Below are 20736 nucleotides of genomic sequence, written 5' to 3'. Positions count from 1 at the left end.
AGGATTTCAAAAACAGAACGATTATACTCGTACATATGATATGCCCCTCGTGAAAGCCTACCTTAAAACAGCGAGAAAAATCATGAATGCAAAAAACGCTGGAAAGCTATCTTCTTCCATTTCACAAAATCTATTCAGAATCAACTACATTAATGAAATTATGGTTGATTTTCAAAAGCAAAGTCACGAGTCTTCATGGTGTTAGACGCTTTGGATCTCGCGGGAACATCGATGTCTTGCGAATGTTTCCCAGGCCAAGATAGAGCATGAGAACTCTCTCCAAACCTTCAAAGAAATTAAATCACATATGAATAGCTAGTAACAATTTCCTGTCAGAAAAAAGAAGCAGAGGGCAATATCGAAAAAAACGAAAGTTAAATACAAAGTGATTTTCTTAAAGCCACTTTCGCCACTGGTATGTTTGGTGATAGCTGTATTCTACACGAGGAGGAATGGGCTGTATTTTGTATCTTCATGCAGTACGATATTACGTCTGTTTTGAAATTACAGTCGCAAAGCATGTCGGTTGCACAAGAGCCTTTAATAATACCCCAGTGTCTACAAACTAATATAAAACTACTTGACGTATAAAACTAATTGCATTGATGTCTTACTGAATTGGAAGTTAAATTTAAGGCTATTATCAAACTTAATGTTACCTTGCGGTTGACTAAATTGGACTGGAGTCTAATCAAATTATCGTTAAAATAACTTAGCAATGGCGGGTAGGAAGCAATTAAACTTATATGTCTTTGAAATAAATAATTTCCTCAGCTGGGGCTAGGTTAGACATATTAGTCGTATTAAAATTATATCCAGTGGGTAAGACACTGAAGGAAAACTGTCTTGTTAGGTAAATCGATTGTCAGCTACACAAGTAATTTAATAAAAGAGGAATATACCGAAAAACATAAAAAAAAGCATTAGTGTAAACAGAGTGTGGTTTATCAGGGCCGCATTTACGTCTGTTGGGGCCATGGGTCCAAAGTTGCACTTGGCTAAACATAATCAAACATAATCAACCAACTATAAGGTACGAATAAACTTGTATCCATTTCGCATTTCAGTACATTTCAGTGCAAACTTTTAGATGATTTTATTGGGGTTTTAAACTCCCAGGACATCATAATCTGCTGCCACTAAACATAAGGAAACAACGCGCTACTGTGGCATTGTGGACCTTAGTTCACACTCTTTTTATTTACCCTTTTCAGCATTGTGAAACATTTTTCATTGGAGAAACCTCTGTATGACAAATTGAGCAACAAACTAAGTGCAGTCATTGTATTGGGGGAAGCTCCAGCCAGGACAAGCGAAAGTTTCAAAAGCCCTGGGGTAAAAACAAAATATGAGGCCCCCTGCGAGCGGAGAAAGCAAACACAAGATTGAAATCAAGAGCACTTAAAAGGCTTTTAAAATTTTGCACGGAGCCCTCTAAATCGAAGAATTTTAGGGGGCCCCTGGGCCCATGGTTAAATGCATCACTGCGGTTTATTCTTTAATAAAAGCGAATTTCATCTAACAATATCAACATATGGCATTAAGCAACATAAAGTGATTCGCATTAGCCACAAGCGAGCAAATACTGCTTCGCCTATTATGTATGGATACTCATTGTAATGAACCACTACAAAATCTTGCATGTATATCGCGTCGTTGGATCTCAAAGGAGAATGTTTTAATGTTTTCTAAATTTGGTTCAAAAGAGTAGTTTTATTTTTCTAAAATGTTTGTGTTTCTTAATCTCAGAATACAAGAACACCGATAAATGAGACAAATTAATGAATTACATTAATGACAAACATAACTGTGTCTGGTAAACCTGATACTACAACAAGTATCGTGTGTTTGATCACATCGACCACTTGGCACCTGAAATGGTGATGGATCCAGAACAGCTGCATTGAATATAAGTTCATTTCTTATGTCTATATGGTGTTAACTTTTTATTCTCTCTTTAAGTGTATTTGACAAATATCTAATGGCAAGTGGATCACAACAGCTTCAGTTGACAGACCGAAAAGAACCGCAGTTTCAGAATTAAAAATTTAAACGCCTTCTATATTATTTCATTGTTTGAGAGGCTCTAAGAAGGTGAGAGCGTGAACTTTTTATCATACAGCTATAAACAATACAGCGATTAATAACATATAGACCACTATCACCAATGCTTTACAACTCACACCAGGCTTGACACTAATCTATTAAAAAGACTGGATCGAGCTTCTATCGTGACTAGTGTATCGCCATCCGAGAAGAGGGCCCCAGAACAGCCCATACGAGTAGAGGGCCTTCTCTATCAATCCTAGCAATGTTTTCAGCTGCTTTGGCCTTTTTCTTTTTCAGCACTCATACCACACAGCATTGTAGCTCTCGCATATCCATATCATTCAAGTATTGATTTTGAGGAATGTCGTTCCCCTTTTGTTTAAGGTGCTCTTTCCTTTGAAATTGAACGGGCTTCAAACTTAGGTGTTTCAAGACAATAGGAAGCTCGATCCAGTCTTTTTTATAGATCAGTGGGTTTAATCTATTAATGACAGATACAAATTAATAAAGACAAGTGAGAATCGTATCACTATTTGTTGATTCGAACTATGATTACACCGAGATATAATGTAAGCGAGTGACAAGACAAGGACAGGACTCGCCCGCGATCAATGACATTTGTGCTCTATCAACTGAGCTGGCCAGCTACGTTTTCAAATCTGTACCCAAACCCAAGCCACTCACACACAATATCCCCCCCCCCCCCTCTTTACCAACAGGGGAGCCATTGCAGCATCTGTCTCAATGAAGACAGAATCTTCCACGAGGGAGGACTTTCCACAAAGCAGGGAGGAGGCCCCATTAAAGAGTGCATTAAGCTCTGGGATATCCATAGATTTTTGACCTAATCATGTAGGAAAATATCATTTCCAAGAACTAGGTACACTAAAAAATATCAAAACTTACCTATGCCACCTCCACCATGAGGACCACAGCCGAATCTGAATGAATCAATGTACGATTTGATTTTATCCAGTTCTGAAAAAAAATTATGTATTTAAGAACCGAGCAACTTCTATTTTACAATATAACGAAGTCTAAAACCTTCCAGAAAGACAGGGATCAAGGAGGATGAGGAGGCGTGCAAGAAAGGGAATAGATCTGGCTCATTTTCCAAACCATATCACTTCCTACAAAAGAAATGGTAACTATTCATTGTTGCAGGTCTTAAGAAGAGGCCTTTGCAACGTACATGCGAAATATAGTTAGGATACCTTTGACATTTTGCAATTGCAAACAAGAGAAGACAAAAAAGGCATCAAATCCTACCTAGTCCATGATGAAGAGCTCTTTCTGTGAGAAGGTCTGGGTCGTGAATTCGTTGGGCACCAGACAAGATTTCTTCGCCGCGCATGAACATGTCATACGAGTTGCTGTACATCTAAAATTTGAAGAGAATCATACAAAAACTGGTAGTTGAGCCCACTTATCGGTGCTCGAGCCATTCTGGCACTATTGGCTTTCTTAAAAAGCGGTGACAGCATCCTGTTTCAAATTTCTCACTTTCTAAGAGCATTTCCAGGAAAAAGACAGGTAAAGCGGGGCATAATTTCCACCCTAGGGAAAAAGATTTAGTGCAGTACCAGATGGATACACAGACTCTGGTTGCTTGGTGGTGGCTTGTAGAACAAATTTCAATGAAATTTAAATCCTTTGATTAAACCTTTTTAACGGATATGAATCGATTACCACGCCACTAAGCTATGCTATTAATACAAAAATTCCTTTCTCATCAGACAACACGTCAGTGAAATGGGATTTGAAAATTTTACTGGATTCATTTTGAATAACTTTATTCGCTGCAATTACTAAAGATATTCGTGCAGTAAATTGAAATTCAAGAATAGATTCACAAAAGCCTAGTCGACAGGTAGAAATTCCTGTACCTCGAAAAGAAGACAAACAAAACCAAAGCACTTTTCTGCCATTGAAAACAAAATTTATTGAAGTTCCCCCAATGATTAACTGGCTGAACTTTTTTTAAAGTTGAAATAAACCTAGCATTTCTAGAAATCTTGACAATAGACAAAATCATTGAACTCGCACGACATTTCAAACCATTAAAGTTCATCAAACGTTGTTTAAATAATGTAGAATGAGGGAAATATCCACGTTGCATGTTAAAGTGATATGAAAACAGATAAAGAAGAAATATTGAGACTTATGTTCACTCATATCGTTCTAAAAACAAATTCCCACCCGCTGAGAGTGTTTCAGGGAGCAGCCTTCACAAATAACACCTGATTTTATCAAATCATTATTACAAACAAAATTGGACAGAACTTAACAGCTACACCCTAACATCCCTACCAGTGGCGGACACTTGTCGGGGGGGGGGGGGGGGGGGACGGGGGGGGGGGGACGAGGGGGGGCGACCGCCCCCAATACTTTAGAGGACAATGGATTTTTGTCTTAAAACAAAGGGAAATGTGACGTCATCTTAATAAAACAATAGGCTTGCCCCCCCAATATTTGATCAAGTGTCCGCCCCTGATCCCTACTACAAGATTTGGTCAAATAGTACCAAGAAAATGTTCTAACTACACTATCAACAATGCAATTTTCATATTGTACCAGGCCTCTGGCCAAGTCTTGTATACGGCCTAAAATTATAGTGTTAAAACCAAATCTGAGCTTAAAAAAGTTGTATAATCATGTTTGGAGAAATGGCATCTATCAGTGTACTGGCGTGCATATAGAAATACAAAAACAACTTTCTTTTGAAAATACTTAACGAATTCAAGATTTACTAGAAAGAGATGCAACGACAGAGAGATTCAAGAACTGACTCGAGGCAATCAAGATGCTTATTCGATTTATCACCGTCTAGTTCTAAAACTTATTATAGATTTAGCATAACTAATTAAAACATTTGCAATCACCATTTCAAGAAATAAATAATAATTGTTGGGGAGAAAAGAGGTGTTTTTTGACTTTCCCGCAACAGCGTGCACAAATTACTTTTAAATAGTAAAAGACGTTTGATGTTAGTCTCAAAATTGACTCAAAATATAAATATTACCTTTGAGGCTGGATCAGGCATTGTGTAGAATGGTCTTATTGCCAAAGGATATTTGTCAAGTATGTAGAAATCAGTACCATACTTGGCCTTCACCAACTTCCCAAGAAATTTCTCATTTGGAGTGCTAAAACAATATTAATTTTTATTAATTTTATTGCATTTTTTACAAAAAGAATGGTAGAAAATAATTCGGGGTTCAAAAATCTCATTAATTCCCTTAAGAGTTTTGTTTTGGAGGTATTGTTGACAACAAACAACTTTTCAATCTTAAAACTTGCTTATAATGTTTATTTTGCTTTATGCTTCTAAAGATAAATTTGCATTTCATGTGAAGGTCTCTTGAATTCCCAAAAATATTGAATTACAGAGACTGGGCTTCAGGATGTTCCGTCGTATAACGAAAAAACTGCAGCTATACATTTTATAAAATTATTCGGTAACTCTTTAACTCCAAGACATACCTCAAGTCGTCTTCATCTCCCATCTCGATACCATTTTCTCTCAACATTTGCACTGCATCTTTGAATTCAAGAATGAGGCTGAAAGGGCAAACATTGGAACCTCGTTAATTTCTTTGATAAAAAAAGAGTAGCAAAAAAGCTTAAAAGCATGTTTCCTCATAACAAACTCTTTTATCGAAACTCACAGGTCAGAAGTCCCACGTAGAACCTTATTTAATGCCAGGCGGATTGAATCAGCTAGCTTATAACATAATTACTTATAAATAACAATAAAGCTAAGTTTCCCTCGAGAAATTAACCTGAATTTCGTTCCAGAATAACTTGAGAATATATTTAGGCACACAAAAATTTAGGTGTTCTAATAAAATGTAAACATAAGAAAAATATTCATATATCTAATGAACTTTTCTAAAATACACGCGAAAAACCTGAGAGTTTTTATGAAGAATATGTGCAATTTGTTTCCGTTCATCATTTAAATGTGTCCCGTGAAACTGATCGAAGTGATTTTGAAAGACATAAAACTTTAAGTCACATGTTTTTAGAACTTAAATTTTTTCATTGAACTTCAAATTAAAGAACTTTTTGAGATCTATTTTTAAAATGAATTCTTGTTTTGTATTCATACTTAATAATTACTAACGCCTAAAGATACTCGCAGACCTTACAAACTTAAATGGCAGCGATTTTAAATGTTTGGTCCAACTAAACCTGCAGGTCAGACAGAATCCTGGAGCAACAATATACCTATTCTTATATCAGTTACTGTTGCAACGGAGCAAGCTAGCAGCCTGAAAACCAATCCACTTTATTCTCAACACATCGTCGAGTCCCGTGTGGTCTAGTGGTTAGGATCCGGCGTTTTCACCGCCGTGGCCGGGGTTCGATTCCCCGCACGGGAGTTCATTTTTCTCCGCACTAATCAAGTTTTGACAATAATATTTTCCAATAAACCGTGAAAAGAAACCAAGAAAATTTATGATAAATTGTTATTTACCGGCTTGGCTAGGCTTGGCTGACATACTACATTTTGTAGTTATTTTGAAAAAGCACGGAAAAGCGCAGATATTTTGTTTTGCCAAAGGTTTTATTTGTAGTCATTGAAACAAATACTTTCAAAATTTGGAATGAATATTTTTGGGTGCAGGGGGACTTGAAATGGTTTCTGCTCGACCTTTTGGCGCGACCAATGCTAGGTCTCTGATTATGGTTTTTTACCATGGTAACACGAGAAAATTAATTATTCAGCGGACAAAAATAACGACTTTCAACTTTCGCTTGCTGTGATAGACTTGCTTGAAATGAATAAAAATTGCTTGAAATTATGAGATAGTTACCTTGGCTCTAAGAACTGGAAAGGCTCAACTGGAAATTGTTGTCCAACTTTGTTGATTTCGTCTGAATACCTGAAGAAAATAGAAACTCCAAAATTTCGATTTTGTTAATGAATTTAAATTATTTTCCTTCGTGCGGTAAGAATTTTAATCACTTTCTAAAAAAACCTTTTATCTGTCTAAAAAATACAAATTAAGATTTTGTGTTCGCTAAGGTAACACGAAGTGGCGGCACCAGATGTTAGGGAGGAAGCCAAGTTTGCCAACACATAGTGCTCATGACAAAATTTGGCAACGGAATGGCAAATTTAGAAAAAGAAGGAGATCACAAAGTATATTTTGCCAAAATAAAATCCTCGTCCAATCATTTTCTCGGTGGATTTTGATTCTTTTACTGATTTCTACAGTATACAGGTAGAATAAAATCAACATTCTGTTACTTTGTGTCAGGATAAACTAATACAAAATTTGAAGCAGTTGGTAAAGACATCGGATATATATGTAGTAAGGAGTCGGATAAAAAAGTAGTAGGTACAAATAAAGTTGGGGAGGTCGCCAAAACAACGGCCAGATGGAATTCAGCGTGTCTGGGCAGCTACTTAAAAAGCTCGACTTCTGCTACTGGCCTAAGTACGTCACTGAAGCCAACAACCATTGTCAAAATTGTTGAAAAACTTAAGCAACGCTAAAGCTTTTTTAGAAAAAACAGTCAGGCACCAACCTATCTCTAAGTCCTTTGAAAATATGTATGAAGGTATCTCCAATCATTCTGAGGACCTACGAAGAAATTTTTCGGATATTCCACAATTAAGTCAATTATTTGAAAATGTCAATTAGGTATGTAAAATCGTGACATTATAAAATATGAGCAATCGAGAATTAGATACAATACTCCCTGGAATTAATCTTAAAGTAGACATAACAGGATTATTTTGATAACGTTTCAAGATCAAAATTTCATTTTAATGATTCTCTCTTGCGAGGCTTACAGTGCGCATCTCGCAGGAGACGCGAATAGCCCGAAATGCAGTTCACCGAGTCTCCTTATTTGGAAAGAGAGAAATCCATTGGTACATTTTGTCAAGAAAGGTTCAATACCTCGTGATAATGTTCGTAGAAATTCATTTCCAGATCAAGGCCCACAAATTCACAGAGATGGCGATGAGTATTACTGTCTTCTGCTCTGAACACTGAAACAAATAGATCATCACTAGAGAGTATGAAAATCCCTTGAAAATCCAGCAAAATAACAGGTGACCCAAGTTTATCATCAGTATATGTACAGGATAAGTTAGATAGTTAGATAGTTAGATAGATAGATAGATAGATAGATAGATAGATAGATAGATAGAGAGAGAGAGAGAGAGAGAGAGAGGGAGAGAGAGAGAGAGAGAGAGAGAGAGAGAGAGAGAGAGAGAGAGAGAGAGAGAGAGACAGAGAGAGAGACCGAGAGAGAGACCGAGAGAGAGACCGAGAGAGAGACCGAGAGAGAGACTGAGAGAGAGAGAGAGAGAGAGAGAGAGAGAGAGAGAGAGAGAGAGAGAGAGAGAGAGAGAGAGAGAGAGAGAGAGAGAGAGAGAGAGAGAGAGAGAGAGAGAGAGAGAGAGAGAGAGATACAGAGAGAGAGAGAAAAAGAGAGAGAGAGAGAGAGACAGAGAGAGGGAGAGAAAGAGAGAGAGAAGGTTTGGCCACGAAAATGTAGAGACTTGTAACACGCAGTAACGGGTCTTTTCCTCGTTAAACGAAAATTTGGTCTTAGCCTGTTGAAGACAATCTGTTTGAAGTAGTGATAAATCTTTTATGGTTGAAAGGGCCATTGACTCTCCGTGACACCATGTCTTCTCATTGAACCCTACCTCATTACAACAAAAGGGGTAGATAATTACCTGCCCCAATAGTAAAGACTCGTTCAAAGTCAGCCGCTATTGCCATTTGCTTATACAGCTGTGGAGACTGGGCGAGGTAGGCGTTATCTAAAAAGAATGAGTTAACTATTAGCAACAACAAGAAAATTCCTGAAATATACCTTATCGTGATGATAAAACATGTAGAAATCAAAACCAAGTGAACGGAAATACTTTCTTCTTTCTCAAATAAAAAGGGGCTTGGAGCAATGTCTTGAAAAATAGTAAAACAGAGTTCTTTGAGTGTAATAAAAAAATTGAGCAAATCACTATTGGACATTCACGAAAATAGAAGAATGCAATCAAAGTGGTGAGATGCATTTAGAATTGACTCAAGTGATTATCAACTACCATACAATTCCTTCTGGTAGACACCTCAAAAAAGCACTTACTACTTTTTTATGATCGAAACTTGGTACAAGTAACCTACAGACACTGGATACATCCTTACAACCGACATTCATTAGTGTTCCAGACTTTCCAGTTATAAAGTTAAACAATATTTACCAAACGTAGATGTCTAAACAAAAACACACTTGGAAAAAATGTCAACGTGGAGGGAAAACCGTTCTCTAATACATCAAGATGTGGCCAAATATTGCGTTGTGTGATATGTGAAGACGTTTAGAAATTCTCTACTTACTCTTGAAATAGGACACAGTGAAAACATTCGCACCACCTTCGCTAGCAGCTGCAAAAATCAATTAAAGCAAAATTTACACGATTTAGAACATTAAAAAACTAAACTGGAGTAACAAAAAAATTGCTTTAGTGTATAGCATATGAAAAAATTGCTCAAAACTAAGAGTTGAATTTTAGAAGAGCACTGCTCAACACACCCAAGCGTGTACAGCTATTATACGGCACTGAGCACTATTAAACAGCCCTGTAACTAGCAATCTTCATAATTTATTTTTTCAAACTAACAACGTTAACCAATGCTAGTAACTTGCGATCGCCCTAACCCAGCGGTAATTTTTTCGAATGGATATTTGGCATAAAAATTCCCCTATAATATTATTTAATTGCAGTATTTCTTGATAACGTTAAAATATTACTCTGTAACAAATGAACTATAACTCATGTATACAGGTTCGCACAAGAAAAAGCATTGAGTCGAACTTTTTAAAAAAATTTGCATATCATCATGAGACATTTTCAATGTAGACAAGAAAAAGCAAGAGGCACACCTGAAATTATCTTTGGAGTGTGAATTTCCACGAAATTCTGGCTTCCAAGATACTCTCTAAAGAGCAGGCAAACAGCACCCTGCAGTCTGTATAAGGCTTGGTTTGTGATTGTCTACAAAAGAGGATTGAGTCGAGCTGTTATGTCATTGGCTTGTTTAAGAATTAACCAAAAACCTACTAAAATACAAAACTTTGGCTTGCTAAAAAGAAAAAAAACTATTTTTTGAACAACGGTAAAATGTACTTTTAATATGGAATAGCTAATCAACTGTACATGAAACGGAGGGCATCTACGATGCAGGCCTTACCTGTTGAGACAAAGAGCCTAAACATATGTCAGGAAGCATATAAATGTAATCCCAACATCTACCTTTCACCCTTACCACCATTCAAACTTGCAGTATAAGTACATTTAAAGCAGAGACATACTAATTTTGGGGTAAGGGGGCACACAACCTGAACAATGTTTGTTCAAGGTTTCAGATGGCGATCCACTAAGATTGTCCTTGCAGCAAAAGGGACTATTCAAAGAATTTCTTTCCTGACAATTATATTTATAATCATGAAAAAGGAATTGTCACTTATTCACCTTGTTGTTAGTTTTATGCATTCGAAAGCAAGAAATTTTTCGCTAAAACCAAAGTTTTACATAAAAGGTAAATGCAGGTTGAAAACAAGCCCCGCTCTAATCCTTCAAATGTAAGATGAAGAAAAGAACTGAAATGATACTCACTCTTAAATCAATAATCCTGTTATCAAGCCTCGTGTCTTGGTTGACATGTGCCAAAGCCTAGATCAAGAAAATATCAATAACTTCAAAATATAAATATAGAACAAAAATTATAAACCAAGGAGTTCAACCTTGAAAAACCCAATGCAGAGGGCCTAACAGAAATGAGCAAATTAAACAAACCGAAAAGATGTAAGGATAGAGAGCCACCCTGTAAAAGTTGAGAATACCGCTCAATTTCCCTTCGCCTGTGTAATATTCAAACTAGAAGATAATAACTGTTCTCAACTTATTGGGCTCATGAAGCATTATCAGTACTCTGATACCACATTGCCCAGCACTCAGGTTTAACTATTCTAAAAATCACTGGGGTAGTAAAAGGGATAACAAATAAGGACAAAAAACACAAAATTGCTGATAGTTTAAACGAAATGAAAACCACAAAATTAAAACCTCATCTGTTTCTGGCCTTGAAGCATCTTCTATCAGCAATGGCAATCTTGGACTTGCAGCACTTATCACAAAGATCTAAAAAAAATTATGTGAACTAAGTAATGATATTCAATTGCAGATTCTAGGTTGCCAAATATAACAGATAAACATATTAATGAAGTAGTATTTTGTGATGTCAACTATTAAACACACCTTTTCCACATGTACTTCTACGTCATCCTGTGAACAACTTTGGACTTTTGGATCAACAGATTTAATGACACCTTCAACATCAATGATTGACTCCTTTGTAATACTGTAAGGATAGCAATGAGTGAATAATAATTAGACTGAAAAAAAATAACTTATAATCATAAATTCGGACTTTGGAAACCGCAGCTTGATGAAAAAATTAAAAATTAGTACCAAAACAAAGAAAAAAGACAACTTCTCTGGTATCAGACAATTCCTTGTTGTACAATTAAGTAGACAAGTTCATTATATTGAATTAACTTAGAGATTTTGACTCTAGCTAGAGTCATCTTCATTATATTATTACAGGCAAAAAAACAACTCTAAATATAGAAAGGTTAAACAAAGGGGATTGTAAATCATGTGATAAAGTAGTAAGGTATTAGCTAGGGTCAAAACGTTTAATTTACTTTAATATAATGGACTTGTCTATTTAATTGTACAACAAGGAATTGTCTAATACCGGATTTGTCTATGTATCGGGTTGTCATAGCTGTAGCTAGAAGTTGTCAAATGTTCCAAACATTATGTCTTTTTTCTTTGTTGTAGTACTAATTACTAAGTTATAATAAAGGTTAACAATGGTCTTACATTTCATAACTGGAGTATTATGAGTTTTAGGGTCTGATAATGAATAATATTGTCACCAAACATCACATGGTATCATTCAGTTGTGTATTCAGGTTTGGAGTCTTCTTGTAAATTATATAAAAAGCTAAAAGAGCTTATAAACCTGTGCCAAGTGCCATATTATTATTATACAAGATTGCATCGAACTAAGAAGAACTGATAAGTAAGGCACTAAATAAAACATAGGACGACAGTTCAACCAATCTGTAAAAATTCCTTCATCTGAAATACGCTGTTGACACCTGACAATAATGACTTAAAAAGGCCAATGCAAAGAACTTAAAAATATCAAAAGTATTCCATCTTATTAAGCAAAGGCTATTAACAAGAATTGTAGTGCACAACCAACAGCAACTTATTTAAACCCATACTTAAATATTTATGTGTCACAATTTACAAATAGTAGATAACTGTTTTAACTCAAGCCTCCTGGAAAGTTGAAAATACACCTGGCATAAAGCATTAAAGGCACTTACTTGGTGGCAAACTTTACCATCTGTTTGCTGATAGAATCACCAGCAGCCACAATTACTTGGATACTGTACTGTTGCTGTCTAAGCACAATAAAGCACTGCTTGCCTAAATAAAAAAGAAGGCAATGCTGTAAAAATAAAAGAAAGATGATCTTTCTACAGGAATCGAAACATTTATTTCAGACCAGTAAGAAATTGCTTTTGGGTATAAAAGTGCATACATTTTGAAACTACTCCTAGTTGAAAAAATAACAGCAGAACCTCTAGTTAAATGATTTGTAGAGACATATACACTTACATAGTTTACAAAGATTTCAGTAACAAAATGGAGATCTAAATGCACCTTACAAATCACTTTGTAATGGTAGGCAGTTCAACTTTTTTAATATATAGATGCAATGTTATGGTAAACCAAAATCTATTCCGCAATTGAGGTATGCCCCAAGTTGTACAATATCAGCTATTTTTCTGATGAAATAAGAAAAAAGCTTCCTGGTTATATAAATGCTAATGTCTATAACATATAATACTGTATTTTTGATGGCTTTGAGAGGGCACTTTTTCAAGTGAGGGGCACTTTTTCATGATAGGTACTTTATAAATTTTTTGCCCTTTCGCTCAGTTTGTCATTAAAAATAATTCTTTGTGAGTCTAACAGGTTGAGCTTTTATTTCAAATATCATCCTTTGAAACTGGATACATATCATAACAGGACGTTTTCATCAATACCTGCTCCTCTGCTTGTGTGAAGTCTCCCTCTTACCAAGATCTTTTTACCAGCTTTATCAAGTGTAATTTCATTCACTTTCGTCCAAACACGGTCTAAAATGAAAAGATTTTTTAAATGTGTACTAGGGAGGCTACAGTTCTTTGTTAATTGTGTACCAAGGAGGCTACAGTTAAATATAACTTTTAAAAATTAAGAAAGAAAATTAGATATAAACAAGCAAAATTATGATGCAATATGAATTGAGCCCTCAAAGATCAAAATTTTATGCAGACAGACCACAATCAAATGGAAATTTATGTGCTATGAAAAGGAAACAAAGAGCTAACATATGCCATTTAAAACAAAAAAGACTGCATATGCTCTTCAAACACAATCAAATACCTGATTTCATTTGAGATTGAATCAAAGGAGCTAGGCCATAATTGTCTTTGGAGATGTCCTGCAAGGTTTTATATAGAATAATAGCATTGTTATATATGTAAAAAGCAATAGTACAACATATATTTCCAATGGCAGAACATGGAAAGAACTAATTCTGCTGCATGCTTGAGCAAACATTTGACCCTTATGAACAAAGACAGCTAACCTAAAAAGACCAATTTTAACACATGAGTATATATATTATTACAAACCAATAACAAAAAGTAAAACATCATCCTATTTGTTTTTAATTCTCCAGCTGGCTGTCATGTTGTGATGTTCAAGCCCTGCAAAATCCTAGCATACATAAGGCATTAACAAGTGTTACGAAATTCAAATTTCAGTTCTACATAGAACAAGTTTGGCTGTTACAGTTCAATATTCATTTGAACATTCCAGGTTATTATTGCATTTATAAGATTTCAAACAGTAGTGGAATTCAGAGTAGCAAACAGCTCTGGACATGTAAACATAATTTATAAAAAATAATAGGAATATGTAATAGTAGAAACATCAAAAAACATCTTACCTCACCGGCTGCTTGAGCTTCCTCTGCAGCCTGAAAAAATACTGAAGTTAATCACATCTTCATAGAAACTCTGATGTTTATATAGCTTTTGTCAGACATATAATGTCAGACATTCATGAGTTAAACTCAAGAAAAGTTCTGCTCCATACTTACATGCATGTGCATATAGATTAAACCTGTATGTTACACCATTGAAAATGCAAACAATATTGAGAGAGAATTTCATAAATTGAATGAAAACTAGATGCAAAAAAACTAATTGCCAAATGTGGATGCATAAAACATGAACAGTAGGTGTTGTTCTCTACCAAAAAATAGAGGGAAAAGGTTTGCTATATGATACATATAGTATTACCTCAAGTATTTACTGAAATACTTTGAAGATATCCTTCATTAATTATCATATGTACCAGCTTAATGATATTTTTCATAACAAATGTAAGGGAGGTGATGAAAGTATAGACCGTCTAACATCCTAAAATTTATCATAGAGATTGTCTGCTTGATTTGGAACTAATATTACCCTAAAGTGTAAATGAAAGTCTTAAGCGTGACATATTTTCAGGGACAAGTCTCTATCATGTGCAAGTTAACTTCCGGACAAAGTTTGTCAAGCTGAAATTCCTTTTACTTAGTGTCACTCGAAATATAAGCTATTACTTGTGGACATTGTCAGTATCTATAGAAATGGTAATTGCCTCAGAAAAAAGCCGCCAGTACATTATGGTATTAATAAAGAATGATATTATTCCATGTTACATGATAATACCTGTTTTGCTTGCTTCTCTGCTTTTACTTCTGCCTTCTTCTTCTCTTTTTCAAGTTTCTTCAAAGCATTTTTCGAGAGAGGTTTTCTAAAAAAGAAACAATATAATTCCAATCAAAACCAGAACCATACAAAGTTGAAGGCCAGCCTTTTGTTTCACACAGGCAACCTCCCTCGCATTTGCCAATCCCCTCATCAAACGCTTGGGCTTTTGACCTCCCTTGGGGCAGGAAGAAGATTTAGGGAAAAGTTAGTTCCTAGTTACCTCAGTAATCAGGCCCTGCGGCACAGGGGTGGCCAGGGGGGCATGGTCTCCCCACCTTTTTGTGAAATAAAATATTAAAGTCAACTCAAATTATTTTAGATAGATAAATCTGTAGATTACAACAAACAGATTAAGCCAAAGTCCATAGTTGTGAAGCAAAACTTTTGCCACGATTGGGGGTAGATAGGGTAAAAAGAAACTTTCCTTACATTGTTGGTCCCTCCAGTTTAGAATCAGTGGCACAGGCCCGGGTATTATAATTTGCCAATCTCAAACAGTTTATGCTTCTTTGAAAAGGTATAATTTTGCTGATTTACACAGAACTATGAAGTTTGAGCATATAAGGGATACGGAATTCAAAAATAGATTCAAATCCAATATATCTTTAAAGCCTACACAACTCAAATCAAAAATGAAAACCCTTTTACAAATGCATCAACCTTTGGGAGCGATATTATTTACTTTTCATTGTTGATGTTTGTTCTAGTCTTATTTAACATACAGAGAAAACGGAGCCAGTGAGAGAGACAGTGTGTTGCTGTATAACTTTGATCTGAACTGAACTAACTGACTGACATACAAATTAACATACATATATACAGAAATCTAATTTCTGACTAAGGATGAGTTAGGATGATGTAATGATGATGCAATGGAGAAGGAAAAATCTAGACTTGGGAAGCAGTCAGCAAGATATAGATGAGTGAACAAGCCGTGAATGACGTAAGTGGATGTCATGGTGATGGCATGATCAAGAAAGGAGTAGGAATATGGCCTATCTTACAATACTAACTTCACTACAAACCCCCTAATATTTGTCAATTATCTATGTAATTGGAAATTCATGATAGATGGTGACATAAGGGCACATCTAAAAACTATATATATTCAATTTAATTATGGGAAATCGGTAGTTATGGCGCACCTGACATTTTTGGGATAATATTGCGCACCCTCACTTGAGGTGCGGGGCTATTGGCGCGATCAGGATCTTGTAAAATCGTTCATATTCTGCAAACTGGGTTGAAAGTATAACATTCTTTACGTTCAACCCTGATTAAAATTAAATCAACTATATAAAAAATTAAATGGAACTAGCTTAAATATACATTGAATAGGCTGTGAACAAAAAACATGCAAAATTGTTGAAGGTTGTAAAACTTTATAATAAAATAGAACGAAAATACGATGTGATTTCGCAAAAACGTTTTTAAAAAAACAGCTTAAGGCTTACCCATTTTCATCTAAGGGCACATTACTGTCTTCATTTGTCGACATTTTGGCAAATTTCTGGAAGCCTGTCCGCAGGCTAATGTTGAGGGCGGTGCTTTTGCGGGGCTTTGCTATAGAATGCAACGAACCGTTCAGCCGACCCTCTGCAACGGGAATAGTTCGCAATTTACAGCAGGAATATCGTACACAGGTTTGAGCTCTTTGGAAAATATTCCTATGTAAAATTTCTCCCAGTTGAAAACACGCTCTTGTAAGTCGGTGCTGAGTTCCTAGCATGCAGAAAGGCTCGTCAGACTTTGCTAGAAGCTGTTCCCGTTCCAAGTTGAGGTCTAAAGCACGGGGACACGATCGCTTAGGCCGTAACCCCGTTATCGAAACAGCTTCATTTAAAGCAACCTCGTGTACAAAGTGGCTATCTTGAAAACATGGAATGTGGAATGTGGGAATGCTGGAATTTTGGAAGTGCTGGAATGTTGGAGTGTGTTTTCTAAAACCTAAATAACAACATGCCTACGAGTTTAGTTGTAAAAAGTTTTAGGTCAATAGTATAAGATCTCATTTTAGAGGAAGGTGCTACCTTCCAAGACCTAAATTTCAAGGTTTATGCAAACTTTTGCCAATAAACAGACTTAGCAATTTCAAACAACTTTATGTTGGTAGTTTAGTTTGTTGGTTGAATCAGTCTTTTGTATCTACTGTATTTTGCATACCCTAACTTGAAATAAAGGAACGAAAAAAATCACAATGATTCTTCCACATTAAAATCGATAACCTTATGACGATACAAACAACTGTTTTTACAATTTTTTGATTTGCATCACATAAACTTAAAGATCTCTAAATGTGTGAAATCAGTTAAATGTATTAAAAACTGGCTGAGATATGGCAACTTGGGCACAGGTAGGCTCTTTCCCCGTAAAATAACTGCAAATTTTATCTCTGCTCTAAACTGTGGCTGGAATTATGGGGTTTTGGGGGGCTCGCCCCCCCCCCCAATTAGCGATGTCGCCGGAAAATTCGGACTTTCGTCGGATAATAGACAACTGTTTAAGTTGTCAAAATTACTCCAAGAAGTCGTTCGGAAAGGGATTTTAAGCTAATCTAAGGGCGTAATTGCCAAATTTTCTGCTTGCTTCGCTCGCAGGTGATCCGCATTTTCCCATTTTACCCCAGGGACCTCTTAACCTCTCTGTGCCCTTTTTTCAAAATTTGAACATAGCATAGCTGATAAAATATTAGCCAGTGCTAAAAAAATCAATCAAACTATATATGACCAAAATCAAAACTGCTTGTGAATTGTATATTTAATTTCAATTCCGTAAAGATTAGCCGAAATTTCCCTCGGATTCTTCCGAATAAAAGTTATTTTCAAACATATTTTCCACTGACGAAAACAAGATAAAATGCATAAAATTAACGTAAGACTTGTCAAAAGTGTGATCGGTCGACCTCTTGTATCATCAATTGCCTTAGATGATATATCGATCTTGATTTTAAAGGTCATAAATGAATTGTTCTCTTGCTACTTTTAGGGTCCCATCAAATAAACATCTATTTTGATCCAAATGTGCAGTTTCTTTAAAATTAGGCATGATTCAAGATGTTATCTTGTCGGAAAATCGTAGGCCTGCCCCCCCCCCCCAAATGAAAGCCTGAATTTCAGCCACTGCCTCTAAATTTGATTAACCATGCTAAAAAAGCAGAAAACTGCAGTTAACTTTCAATTTAAAGGCACTGCGTCCCGTCAGTCAACGGTTGTTTATAATCGTGAAAAGATTGCGAATTTTGTAGTGCCTTCATTATTTTTAAGCATACCTTTTTAACTGACATTTTAGAGATAATTCGTGATGTTCTAATAAAAAAATATGGTACAATATCAAAAGTTCTAAAATTAAATTTTATGGCGTCACACTTCACAACGCGATTATCGCTACACGCCAATCCTGGATGCTTCAGAAGTTTCCGAGGGGTGAATCCAGAGCAAATTTGAAGGAGGGGCAGTTGATATTGGGGGCACTGAAAAATCTTCAAGAATTGATGACGACAGTACGCTGTAAACAACAATTTAAGACTCTTTCACCTGATTTTCATTCTTCAAAAGGGGCGCACAATTTCCAAAAGAGGGGCACCAAACCTACTTCAACTCTTTGAGGGAGGGGCAACTGCCCCTAGTTGCCCCCATTAAATCCGCCACTGGAAGTTTCGAAACTAAACAAGGAAAAGTTTCAAAACTAGACAAAAGAAATAACTTAATCACGCTTGTGTATTTAAGGGAACACAATGAACAATTTCTTGAGTTAGTGGAAGGCAAAAATAACGGATAAAAGTCATTTATTTTTTAAGTCTAGCAATGGGTAAATCTGAAGTATTTTTCGTCAATTTCGGGAAATCGGTCGTTTAAAAGTGGAGGCATTGATCATATGATCATATCAGTTCACGGTTTTGCATGTTAGCCTGTGGCTATGGAAAAAACTCGTCTGTTTCTCCTAATTGGCAGTCAGCATGGGCTCCTACAATGGCTGAAAAATGGGGGCCCAAGGGAAAATTTAACAGCCATAGCAAAAGATTTTGAAAAAGCTCTATTGCCACCAGGGCCGCCTTCGTCGGACGCCCTGGTCAGAACTTGTTGAAATTATGTGTATCAGAAACATGTGCCCTAGCCGATAAACAGGATCTCTCTGCTTTTGAAAGAAATAACCTAAATAAATACGGTATTTATTGGGGGTGAATTTGACTTGTTAAGTCAGTGCTGCACGGCCTGACCAACGCTGTAATAAAGCTGTGGTTTATTTTGGGGGCTTAGCAAGAAATTAACAGAAACCTAAGAACATTTTGTATATTATATGCAATTCCATAAGAAGACTAGCCTTAAAATTGGCGAAAAGATAAGAACATGAATGAATCTGTTAATAGGTTTTTTCTTCCTTTTTTTCACAATTTCTTTGTTATGTTGTCAGATGTTCATCAATATAATACAAGGCTAATACAAGGTTTGTGAGAATGGTATCTTCTGAGACAGAAAAGTACCTTGCATTACGGTTTAAGGTCTGTCAGATATTCTGGTGCAAAATCTTGGAACAGCATTCCATTTCACACTAAACGATCCCCCTCTGTGATGATTTTCCATCGTCAAAAAAATTACAGTTTTTCTCTACTAAACATTAGTAATATCTACCGAATATTAATTATCAGTCTATCAGCAAAACCAGCTCTTTGGATTATTTAACCTCTGATATTTGATCCAACAAAACATTTTCTGACTGAATAACATCATATGATCTTTTTAAAGGGGATGCTCTCTACTCGATTAGTTTATCTAATGAGAAAACCCCTTATTCCCATCCATACAAATTTCTACCAATTTTCTCTAATTATCGAAAGTAATTTTCGGTCTTGCATCTTTTGTAATCTTGTTACCTCTAACGTCTTTGTTATCTATTGTTGTTAAATGATTTTCGTAAAAAGTGGAATTTTAAAATGAAATGAAACTGAAACATATTAAGAAAAACCCAGGGCTGATAATTGGTGAACATGCATGTTCTCACTTTTGATTTGACCTGTAAAAATTCCCAAAAGTTATTCTTAGGCAATCTAAAAAACTGCACCTCAGAGTGGAGGCCACATTTTTTTACTGCGAGGGAGTCAAGCCCCTAGTGTTCAAATTGCACTCATAGTAAAAAACCTAGAACATCGTATAAACATGTTGCCATTCCCTCATAGTACTTCTATTTTAAATAGACGTCAAAATTTTATCATTGGTTCATAAAATTAACAATGACCCCGATTAGGGCAGGGCCGAGTCGAGAGCCAGCTCAAGCCCAGGAGTGATTCACAAAACTATTCTGTGACAACGACCTTCAGTCTCTTGCAGAATCAGGGAATGCACCCTTTAGGTACAATTGTTGAAAAGATTCTGAAGGATTCTTAACAAATTTCAATCGTATTAATGGATCATGGACTCGGTTTTTCTGTGACAATTTTACAGGTATTGACTTCATACAAGTAGCTGAAAAAATACTTTTTCTGCGTTGTAAATAGATTTTTTAGCAATCTGAGAGTAACAAGGCATAACCATATGGGAGTTCCATACCTTGATTTGAGAAACAATTTGAAGCTTGGTATTTATGCATTGCAAGCTATGTGCTACCCAGTGGCAAAAACAATTACTTTTGTGATCATCAAAGAAATAAAAAAAAGCTATTGGTATTCTTGTGTAAACACAAAATCTACTACGATCATATAAATGACGCTAAGACCATTCAGACAAGGATTCTTCAAAGATCGAGCTGAGGAGTATATGACGTAATAATTTAGCC

The 20736-nt window shown here is 35.8% G+C and overlaps 2 protein-coding genes and 1 non-coding gene across 3 annotated transcripts in view; 2 read left to right on the top strand and 1 right to left on the bottom strand.

Annotated features, from left to right (window-relative positions):
• LOC135682338 (aladin) overlaps window positions 1-20736 on the top strand; it is a 310265-nt gene that overhangs the window by 117547 nt on the left and 171982 nt on the right. The window lies entirely within an intron of this gene.
• LOC135681912 (aspartate--tRNA ligase, cytoplasmic) lies at window positions 112-16794 on the bottom strand. The gene is made up of 20 exons (XM_065196561.2): window positions 16422-16794; window positions 14926-15010; window positions 14157-14186; window positions 13589-13646; window positions 13207-13299; window positions 12481-12583; window positions 11336-11438; window positions 11144-11218; window positions 10694-10750; window positions 9961-10072; window positions 9414-9461; window positions 8753-8839; window positions 7965-8056; window positions 7588-7643; window positions 6870-6938; window positions 5533-5610; window positions 5072-5195; window positions 3319-3430; window positions 2956-3027; window positions 112-285 (listed from the first exon to the last, which is right to left on the bottom strand). The coding sequence occupies exons 1-20, from the start codon at window positions 16694-16696 to the stop codon at window positions 194-196; spliced, it is 1821 nt and encodes a 606-aa protein (XP_065052633.2). The 5' UTR covers window positions 16697-16794; the 3' UTR covers window positions 112-193.
• Trnae-uuc (transfer RNA glutamic acid (anticodon UUC)) lies at window positions 6363-6434 on the top strand. Its single transcript has one exon. It is a non-coding gene; the product is annotated as a tRNA-Glu (tRNA).

The sequence above is a fragment of the Rhopilema esculentum genome, chromosome 16 (genome assembly GCF_057945365.1).
Source record: "Rhopilema esculentum isolate cy_ngs chromosome 16, ASM5794536v1, whole genome shotgun sequence".
Taxonomy (NCBI): domain Eukaryota; kingdom Metazoa; phylum Cnidaria; class Scyphozoa; order Rhizostomeae; family Rhizostomatidae; genus Rhopilema; species Rhopilema esculentum.
This window is presented reverse-complemented; position numbering and strand designations above follow the sequence as displayed.

What these genes read in the sequence shown, in the direction of transcription:
- LOC135681912 (XM_065196561.2), bottom strand. Translation starts at nt 16,696, where the DNA reads ATGCTAGGAACTCAGCACCGACTTACAAGAGCGTGTTTTCAACTGGGA. An exon ending in CAGAGAAGCAAGCAAAACAG is followed by an intron (nt 14,187 to 14,925) that starts GTATTATCATGT and finishes GTATTTTTTCAG; the next exon opens with GCTGCAGAGGAAGCTCAAGC. An exon ending in TCAATCTCAAATGAAATCAG is followed by an intron (nt 13,300 to 13,588) that starts GTATTTGATTGT and finishes TTTTCATTTTAG; the next exon opens with ACCGTGTTTGGACGAAAGTG.